Genomic DNA, 10,078 nt, shown 5'->3' with positions numbered 1-10,078 from the left:
CCCTCAACACAGCAGCCATACTGAAATTACCTACAGTTCTCTGAGCTATACCATGCATTCCCACTTCCTGGCTTGTGCCCAGGGCATGCCCCAAACCTGGTCAACTCCTACTCATCCTTTAGAGCCCAACTCCAGCATCAGTTCTTCTGGAGTGCTTTCCCCAAACCCTCTCACCTTCTCTTCTGGCCCAACCCCCTCCAAAAGCAATGGTTTCTCTAGAGTCTGTCAGAACCCATGTCCCCCACAGACAGGGGCTCCCTGCATCTCCGTGTCCACCACTGGGCCTGGATGGAGTAGGCACCGGTCAATGACTGTTTATTGAATAAATGTACTACTGGAGTAAGAAGTGGCTTAGAGTCCAGTATAACATGTGGGTGAATATGTGAGTGGATGAACAGGGGTCCGATAGAGGAACTGGGGCCTCGTGGATGAGGCCCAGTCCCTTCCTGCCCTCTTCCACAATCACCCTTGACCCCACACCCCCACTGCTCCCATTCTGCAGATGAGAAAACAGAGGCTCAGAAAGGAGAAACCACTGGCCCAAAGTCACACACCTCCTTTTCATCTCACTTGCAGGTGAGGGCAGGGAAGGAAAACCCCAGGGTCAGCATGGGGGAGGGGGGGACTCTCCTAAGTTTATTGGGCATCAGGCTGCAGGTGAGGGGACTGACAGGAGGAGTGGGGGGGGTGTAATAACTTAAAAACCAGAGGTGAGAGCGGCAGCTCCTCCAGAGATCTCTGCAGAAGGGAGGGTGTGGGGGTATTTACAAGGATTTGTACAAAGTGCCCCGCGCCAGCCTGGGGCAGGAAGGGGGGATTCGAGCAGGAGGGGTGGGGGAGGGGAAGGAATCTGCCTCTCTGACCCCCACTCCCGGCCCCCCCACACCCTCAATTCTTCAGTCTTTAGGCTCAGCAACTCTTCTTGTCCCTGCCCAAGGCCTAATTCTTGAGCTGTCGGGGAATGGAAGTTTCCTCAGTTTCCTTTTCTGCCCCACCCTGACCCCAAAGTCTCCTCAGGTGCCCCGTGGCAGGGTGAGGGGGGACCAGGTGGGCTGGAGGCTCCAGGAAGGTGCCAGCTCCCCCCTGCGAAGCCCCTTCGCTCTTCTCTCCTGCTCAGCGGGCCCCGGAGAACACAGAGGGGACAACCTCTGCCCCCAAATCCATTTCAGGGAAACTGAGGTGATGACAAAGGTAGAATCCCCTCCTTGACCCCCTTTCTCTGTCGAAGTGAAAGGGGCGAGGAAGAGGAGGGGACTCGGGGCCGTGGCGGCTCAGAGCTCGAGGTCGTTGGAGATGCGGGTGACGAGGGTGCGGAAGGCCAGGGCAGTGCCCGCCACGCGGCGGAAGAGAACTCCCCGCAGGCCCGGCCGGGGCAGCTGGCAGACCTCCACTTCGAAGTGGGACAGGGGCTCGGGCCCGCCCGCACCCCCGTGCAGGCAGGCCAGCAGGAACGGCTGTGGCTGGCGGCAGCGGCAGCGGGCGGCCGCGGTGGCCTGGCGCAGAGCTGCCATCAGGGCCTCCGGCGGGCGTGAGCTGGTCAGTTTCACACTCCAGGGGAATCGGAGCAACCGGGGGGCGGTTTCCGTTTGATCCCAAGGTAGATGGCAACTGAGGTGGGAAGATATGACGGGTTAGAGATGGGAGAGAAAAGAAAGGTAACCCGCAGTTCCCACTTTGGGACAGGCTGTCCTAGACATCTTCTCAAAACCTCTTTTACTCCAGGGGACAGTCTTTCTGCTGTACAAATAGCTGCCCACGTGGAAACAGTATTTCCCAGCCTCCCCTGCAGCCAGGTGTGGTCTTGTCTCCAAATGCCTGGATGTGCGTGGAAGTGACCGTGTAACCCCGTATCACCTCTTTCAAAGGAAACTGTATGCCCTAGACTCTCCTGCCCCACCTCCTGCGAGGCTGCAGCACGAGCTAGCATGGTCTGTGAAAATGACAGGGCTCTAGGGGTGAGGATGTAGGAGCCCTGGGTACCCAAAGGATCTCACATAACGGAGTGGCCCTGCCAGCCTGGCCTGGACACACGGTTTGTGTGAGACAGACACGTATTCCTGTATTTTGGGGTCTCTTCCCTATAGCAGCTCAGTTTGTTTCCTAACATATCCTTTTTCTGGTAATAATCATTTTCCCTTGGAGAACCAATTCTCACTCTAGGGATTTCTCACACCTAGGAGCAGTACTGTCTTCCAACGGATATTAGTAAATTTCTGAGGGCTTTTCGATTGTCAAAATGTCTTGGGAAGGGAGCGCTGCCTGCATTTATCAGGGCGGAGGGATGGTTCAAGAATGATACACATTCTGCAACGTGTGAAAGGGCCCTGCCTAACAAAGAAATGTGTCTCCTAAAATACCGAGAATGTTCTTGAAAAGCATTGCAGATCTAGTCTTTCTGGTTTAGGTGGGGCAGACTCACCTCTCAGCGCCATGGGTGAACACGTGACTCACTTCCAGGCAAAGAGAGCATTCCACACCTCTCCCCACACTGATTGGTTCAAAGACGAGCATGTGACTAAGTCTGACCAATCAGAGTACTCCACCCTTCTGGTCACAGGCACTGGTTTAGGGATAGACATGTGACCCAACTCCAGCCAATAAGATTAGGTCCTGGGACTGTTGGCCCTGCTGGGGAGGCTCCCTATTTCCACTGAGGTTTCTATACTGGCCCAGGGTTGTCGGCAACCATTGTGCCTCACTGGATGAGAGGGGAAAGGTGGTGTGGTGTCAACAGAGGGAGGAGTTGGGTTATAGATGGGAGAGGCTGAACTTAAAGATGGTCAAGGGATGATGCTCAGGGATGGAGGTGAGAGGAAATCAATGCGGGGGTACACAAAAGGAAGTGGCAGAGAAGAGGGGGTCATAGCCCCGACCAGGGGTCTGGCAGGGGTGGTAAGGAGAGGCACTTACACAATAGGGTCTGAGGCAAAAGCGGAGAAACAGACACTCACCTTGTGACCTCAGGTCCCCCGATTCTCTCAGGTTCGTCTGTGACCCTACAGGAAGGGTGGGGGGATGAGTGTCTAATTTGGACATAAAGGGGCCCCCCTCCCTCAATCCACTGCCTCCAGGACGCGGGTAGCCCTTGCCTCAACCCTGAGGGCTGGAGCTGGGCTGGGAGTCAGGATTTGATCTCCCTCTCCATACCCAGAAAGGGAGCCCATTCGGAAATGGTTAGTGCAGGTTGGAGGAAAGATACTGAAGAATTTGGAAGACAAAAGAGAGGCGAGGTGGGTAGAGACACGCCTACATATAGGAGACAGACAGACACACAAACCCCTCCTTCAGCCTGTGCTCAAATGACACCTCCCTAGCGAGGCCTGCTCCATTTAAACTGTACCCTTCCTTCCCCATACCCTGACAGGCACATCACCACCACCACCACCCCACCCCACCCCATTCCCTGCTCTATTTTTCTCCTTAGTACTTGCCACACCTGATAGTCTATATATTTTATTTATTGTTTACTGTCTGGGTCCCTTAGTAGAATGCTCTGGGCAGGGATTTTCTCCCTCTCGTTCACTTTACTCTGGGCTCACGATGGTGCAAAGCACACAGTAGACACTCAAAGAATAAAAATGATAGAAAACATCTATAAAGTATTTTCCAGGGCAACATTCAAAGCTCAGTCGATTTACCACCTCACTTAGTCTGCACAACAACCCTCTGAGGAAGACACTGTCATTACTATCCCCATTTTAGGGAAAAGGAAAGTGAGGCCCAGAGAGGTTGAGTTATTTGCTTAAGGTCTCTCAGAAGAGCTCAGGGTATGAACCCTGAGTCTGGCTCCAGAGGCCAGACTATTGTTTATTATCTGAGTAAATGAACGACCAGAGCCCACATACAGACCCCCTTCCCAACTCACAGCGCCCCCTCCCGCCAGGCCCGCACACGGGTCAGACATGCAGACAGGAAGGCAGAGCCAGTGAGAGCAGTGGTGGAGGGGACTTACTGATTTTGGATCCCTGGGGCAGAGAGGCGCCCGAAACGCAGCGGTTAGAGTTCTGCCGTTTAGAGGGATCGAGGGTAACCCTGTAGTGTGAGGAGGGAGGTGAAGAGTGATGGAGCAAGAGGAGGAGGAGACGGAGATGTCGGGGCACAGGAGGCAGAGTAGAGCAGAAGACAGGTTAGGTCCCATCAGCCCCCACCCCTCTCCCTGACCCCCATGTCCCGTGGGGCTCACCTTCGGGTCAGTTTGGAGGTCAGCTTGGTGAAGAGGTTGGTGGTGGGGCGGGGCCGCCCAGTGGGCAGGGGCGTGGCTTCGTGGGCCAGTGTCGGGGAGGCCGGGGGCCCATTCTGCACGCCCCCACCTCCCCCGCCCCCTGCCCGCCTGTCTCGGACCTGGCCACCGTGGAAGGTGCTGCGGATGGTGGAGCCGCGTGCCAGGCGGCTCCGCTCCCCTGATGGGGGAGCCAGGCTGTGACTGGAGGGGGAGGCGGGGGGCACCCGTGGGGTACCCGAGCTGTGGGCAGAGAGGTACAAGTTAGGGTGGAGCTTTGAGGCAGACCAGAGTCCTCAGTCCCTCTGATTCCTCACTGGTCTGTCCTGAGATCAGAAACCTCTGCCAAGCTAGAACTCAGAGACAGGGCTGCTGTGCAGAGTTGTGCGGGTTGTGCCCAATACACCCTTAGCATTATTTGACAGACTCTTCTCACCTCCTAAATCATTCTTCCTTCAAACCATCCTTTCTTCAAGCTCTGTCCCCTCCAAACCATCCCCTATCCCAACTCTCCTCTCTCCAAACTTGGCAACTGAATAGATTCAGATATACTTTTAAATGAATCCCCTGCTATCTGCCATCCAAACCTCAGGAACCACATCAATTGTGCAAACACTTTGCTATCTGAACTTTCATTATTCAAACGTGGGAGAGGAATAGATGTGAACATCAAGGAAACTTACATTCATTATGAAAATTTTCAACGGGTAAAAATAAAGAGGAAGGAACCCTCTCTCTAATTCTCAAGATTCTGTGTAGGCAGGGGTGGCTCTATTATCCTAGGACCTTCCTCAGGCCCTCTGACCCTCTCAGTCCTCACAGCAGAAGCCAGACCTCCAATTAATATCCTTCTAGGGACCCCAAGACCAGCCAGATCTCAAAGAGGGAGCCCTGATTGGCAGATACCATTACCTCTCACCCAGAATCCATACACAACGTTTTACTCTTAGTAACCAAATCCCTTGAGAGTATAAACATTGCACATGGCCACCCAGCCAAAGACTACAAGTCCCAGCTTCCTTTGCAGCTAGGGATGGTCATATGACCATGTTCTGGCCAATAGGATGTAAGCAGAAGTGCTTTGGCCCATTTCTGGGTCCTGTCTTTGAACAGAAAAGCAGTTTGCACTCCACGGTCTTTCCACCCTTTTTGCTGGTTGGGAAATCGTGGGAACTGGTGCGGTGGCCTCAGATCTAGAGCTGCAGTCTCATGTTAAGATTGGTCCTGAATCCTTGGAGGACCCTGCCTCCTACTTCTGGATCACAGAGGACTAAACCTCCACCTCACCTACTGTGCCTTATGGTCTCTTCACTCCTGAACCTATAACCTAACATTATGCTATCTTTAGGCCAGGACTTGGAGGCCATATATTATAGTGATTAAAAGTACAGACTCTGGAGTCAGTCTGGAATCTTTGCTTCTTGACTTACCAGCTGTGTGGCTTTGGACAAGTTACTTAACCTGTCTGTGCCTCATTCCCTCAGCTGTAAAATGGAGACATCAGGATCGATCTCATATAATTGTTAGGGGCATTCAACCAGCTAACATACAGAGGCCCGGCCTACAGCTACTGCTTGATAAATGTTGGCTATTATTATTTTTATTTAATAACCCCCAAATAAGTTATGACTCATTGAATGCCTACTGTGTCTCAGACCCCGTGTGAGGTACAGGACACACCTATCTCCACCAGATCCCTCTAATGGGACTGGAGGCAGAGGACATCAGCTCCATCTCACACAGGAGGAAACGGAGGCTCAGACACCTGCCACTGGTCATCTTGCTCGTGGAGTGCAGAGGCGAGATTCGGAACTCAGAGCTGAATCACCGCCTCCAAACACTTCCCCCTGCCCCCACCAAAGAGTGACACCTGCATCCCTTTATTGGGTGTTTCCCAGAGTGCACCTAGGACTCACACCCTCTAGTCCTGATGGGTGGGAGTCTCATGATCCTGAAGCCCACCCTACTCTGGGACTTGAACTGTGATGTGAACCAATTCATTCCCTTTATATGCTCCGGCCAGCCTGCTCTAGTTTCCCTCACTTGCCAGCTGAAGGAGCCTGAACCAACTTAAGCAAGTTTGAAATCCCGCCAACTAGAGGATGTTGAAGCTGTGACATTCTAGGGCTTCTCTCCAACTCTAAAAATGGATCATTCAAAAAAAATGAACTCAGGTTCCCCAGGCTCGTGGGCAGAGAGGGGGGCAGACTGCTTTGCTGGTGCTGATGACTAATTAATTAAGGGGGAGGATTTTTCAGGGGGGTCTGGGACAGGGAGGACATGGATAGATTCAGCCGAAGGAACGGCACACATGCAGACTCCCCGTCCCCACACCATCCCTCCCCACAACGTCTAACATCTTAGATCAGGGGGCCCTGCTCACCTATACCCCATCTCTCCTTCCCTGTTGCTGCCCTCCCTTCATACCTGTTTTCTTTGCCATTTGGCAACAAGGACGGGCGCTCAGCCCCCGGGCGTTCTGTGCAAACGTAGGTGTTTCTGCGGGTCATCATGCTGGGAGGGAGGTTGTTCTGTAGGAGATAAAGCCAGGAGGAGAGTGAGGGGGCAAAGGGACCCTCCTTAATCCCTTTTACCCTCTCTGGCCTACCTCATTAGGAATGAGGCAGGGGCCTGTGTGTGAACCAAAAGTGAGTAGGTGATGGTTTACTTTGGCTAAAGACATGAAAGGTCAGTGGGTCATGCCAGCAGTGCAGGCTGAGAGTCATGGGGGGCCTTGGAGCTGGGAGGAGAGAAGGTCACGGAAAGTTCCCAGGGGGCAGCCTCGCCCACCTCCAGCCATGTCAAACTTTTAAAAACATACTTATTCAGGCCACGTTGAGAGGCACGTGGCATCTCAGTTCCCGGACAAGGGACTGAACCCAGGCCCCCTGCGTGGGAAGGTGGAGTGATGACTGCTGGACTGCCAGGGAAGTCGCATCTCTCTTCCTAAAGCCTTTGCACAGGCTGTCTCTTCTGCTTGGGGCTTCCTCCTACCTGTCCCTCTGACTCACTCCTGGGGATCTCTCAGGTGTCAGGTCAACATATCCCCACCCTGGGCCCTGGCTGAGTCAGCTACCTTCTCTGTGCTCCCAGCTACAGCCTTGTATTGTATTGGCCACATTGCTTTGTACTGACCACCTCTGTTCATACATCTCCACCCTGCACTGCACTGAGCTGAGGACAGGAACAGCGTATCAGGATTTTGTTGCCTCATAAAATGTGCTGGGAAGTGATCCTTTTTCCCTCTGGAAGTCTGCCTAAGATAGGTATTATTCCTTCTCTCATGTTTGGAAGACTTCCACCAGTTTAGAGCCATCTGGGTCTGGAGTTTTCTTTATGGGGAAGTGTTGAGACTGTTCAGGTTTTCTATTTCTTCTCGGGTCAGTTCTGGTGTGTTTCTAAAAGACATTTGTCTGTTTTGTCTAAACTGTCAAATTTATTGGCATAAAGTAGTTCCTAATACCATCTTTCTTTTTATGTCACAATGAAGGTCTCCTTTTCACTTCCGATACTGGTAATTTGTGCTTGCTATCTTCTTTTTAAAAATTGAAGTATAGTTGATTTACAATGTTGTGTGTTTTTTTCTTAATTAGTCTTGCTAGGGGTCCACTGACTTCATTAATCTTTTCAAAGAATCAGCTTTTGGCGTGTTGATTCTCTCTCGTGTGCATCTGTTTTCTCCTGTATTGACTTCTTCTCTTTATTATTTCCTTCCTTCCATTTTTTGGGGGAGGGGGTAATTTGCTGTCCTTTTCTAGTGTCTTAAAAGTGTGGATATATTTCAACAACAGCTTTCATTCACTGAGTGCTTACTAAGCCAGGCACTGTGTGAGGATGGCACAAGATCCTCCCAAAACCCAAGCTCTGTGATAAGCTCATTTCACAGGGTGGCACAGTGAAGCTCAGAGAGGGGAAGCCACCTGCTCGAGGCGACACAGCTCATCAGTGTAATTCAAATGCGGGTCTATGCGGCTTCCGCGTCCGGACCACCTCCCTGTAACTTGCTTCCACCTGTCTCCTGAGGATGTTTTGGTTCCCTCGGCTTGTATTATAGCATTCTAGGGAGCTACAGAAGCAAGTAAGCCAAGTGCTACATTCCCCAGAAGCTCTTCGGCAGCCCAGGTTCTGGGTATGAATGGGATCTGGAAACCTCTGCTCTTGTGGAGATCTGGAAGGTGGAAATGGGGTGGCAGCCACGTTCCTGCCCCCTCTGACTTCTGCTCACACAGGCAAGACTGGGATGCGGGTCTCTGCTTCAGCAGGGCACCAGGGCCGGTTCTCCAGACCTCTGGGCAGCAAGAGGCTCTCCTGGTGGAGGATGACGTTCCTGAGTCTTGCACCGTAGCCCTGACTGTATGTTCTTGAACTCAGCAGAGCTCGAGGGGGCCTCAAAGGCGGGAGCTCCCTTGGCGGGTCAGCTCTGCCGTGGTGATGTGTCCTTCTTGTAGGTCTAGTCCGGTGCCTGCTCCTCCAGCCCTCCCTACAACTGTGTAAGCACCACAGCTAATTCTCCATATTAAATCCTTCAAGTTGAAAGCACAGGGAATTTCTTTTTGAAGCCTAACTTACACACTAGAATCGATCACAAGCTCAGGCAGAGAGCGCACTCGTGTGTGTCGAGTGAATGAGTGAGTGGATATAACAGAGCCCCGTGCGGTGGTCTGCGGAACAGGAGGGATGGGAAATGACGGAGCGCGAGAAATGAGACCCAGGTCACTGACAGGCTGGGCCACAGGCAGGGGCAGCCCGGGTGCCATCCCCCCAGCACCCCCCAACTCACAGGGGTGCTCGTGCTGTCCTTCCGCCGCTCTGGGATCTCTGCCTTGTTGGGGTTGTGGGCGCTGCTGACCATGGGGCTGGAGGGGGGCAGCCCTCGGCTCCCGCTGCCCGCAGCACTGCAGCTCGCCTTCCGGCCTGGCAGGCGCTCCTCCTTCAGCTCCGCCTCCCCCGTGCTGGTTGGGCTGCGCTTGGGGTGCAGGGGTGTGGGGGACGGGCCACCTGGTAGAGGGAGGGGACAGTTTTGTGCAGAAAAAGCAAAAATCTGCTCTGGGTGATCCTGACAACCTCAGAATTCCTCGCACAGGCTACTCTGACAATGTCTAAGTGACACATACTCATGGACTCAGAGGCTCCACATAAATGACACAACACTTGAGCAGGTTATTCACTGAATCCTACTCCTTTTTTCTTTTTTTCAGGCCAAAAGATTGGGAACAGCCTCAACACCCCTTAATATGGGAATAACTGAGTAAGTCAAGATATTGCCACCCAATGGAATACTATACAACTATAAAAAATGTTCCCATACAGAAAGATCTCCAAGATAGATGGTGATGTAGAAAGGGCAAGGCTAGGTATGAGGTCTACAGTGGGCTACCAGGTGTAAAAATGAGGAGAGAGTACGTACCTATCTATATCTATTTATCTGTACTTGTTTATAATGAATGTTGCCTGAAGACTATCACTTCTATTAAAAGGGAGACTATGGTATATTAATATATTAATATTGTATTTATACATCTTTATGCATTTTCGTATCTTTTTCCTTCTTTTCATGTCTGTCTCTTTATATATTTATATATGAATAAAACTTCTCCAAAAGAGTTCATATAAAACCAGTAACAGTGGCTGTTTCCAAATGGGACTGGGGGCTGGGAGAAACGTGTAGGACAAAGATGTTTTTACTGTCTACGCTTTCTGTACTGAGTTTTGAAGGATGTGACTATCAATTTCAAAAACAAAACAAATCTGGTCCCTTAGAACATCTTCAAAATTTATGGTTTTAGAACCCAGGGGTTAAGGGTGTTCTAGAACTTCAGAGACTTGGAACTTCTGAGTGTTAAAATTCAGAAACCTTAA

General features: G+C 51.8%; 1 protein-coding gene across 2 annotated transcripts in view; it reads right to left on the bottom strand.

Annotated features, from left to right (window-relative positions):
* Positions 1-289: 289 nt before the first annotated feature.
* MARK4 (microtubule affinity regulating kinase 4) overlaps positions 290-10,078 on the bottom strand; it is a 30,734-nt gene continuing 20,945 nt past the window's right edge. The window contains exons 13-18 of one of the 2 annotated variants that reach the window (XM_069551070.1): positions 9,000-9,217; positions 6,647-6,750; positions 4,184-4,462; positions 3,953-4,032; positions 2,952-2,996; positions 290-1,608 (exon numbers count right to left, since the gene is read on the bottom strand). In XM_069551070.1, the coding sequence (XP_069407171.1) occupies positions 1,544-1,608; positions 2,952-2,996; positions 3,953-4,032; positions 4,184-4,462; positions 6,647-6,750; positions 9,000-9,217 (791 nt within the window). In that variant the 3' untranslated portion in view covers positions 290-1,543. The remainder of the gene's footprint in view (positions 1,609-2,951; positions 2,997-3,952; positions 4,033-4,183; positions 4,463-6,646; positions 6,751-8,999; positions 9,218-10,078) is intronic. The other variant, XM_069551069.1, reaches the window with a different exon arrangement.

The sequence above is a fragment of the Ovis canadensis genome, chromosome 14, assembly GCF_042477335.2.
Source record: "Ovis canadensis isolate MfBH-ARS-UI-01 breed Bighorn chromosome 14, ARS-UI_OviCan_v2, whole genome shotgun sequence".
NCBI classification, from domain to species: Eukaryota; Metazoa; Chordata; class Mammalia; order Artiodactyla; family Bovidae; genus Ovis; species Ovis canadensis.
Note: the sequence above shows the minus strand (reverse complement) of the source record. Positions and strands in the feature narration are given on the sequence as shown.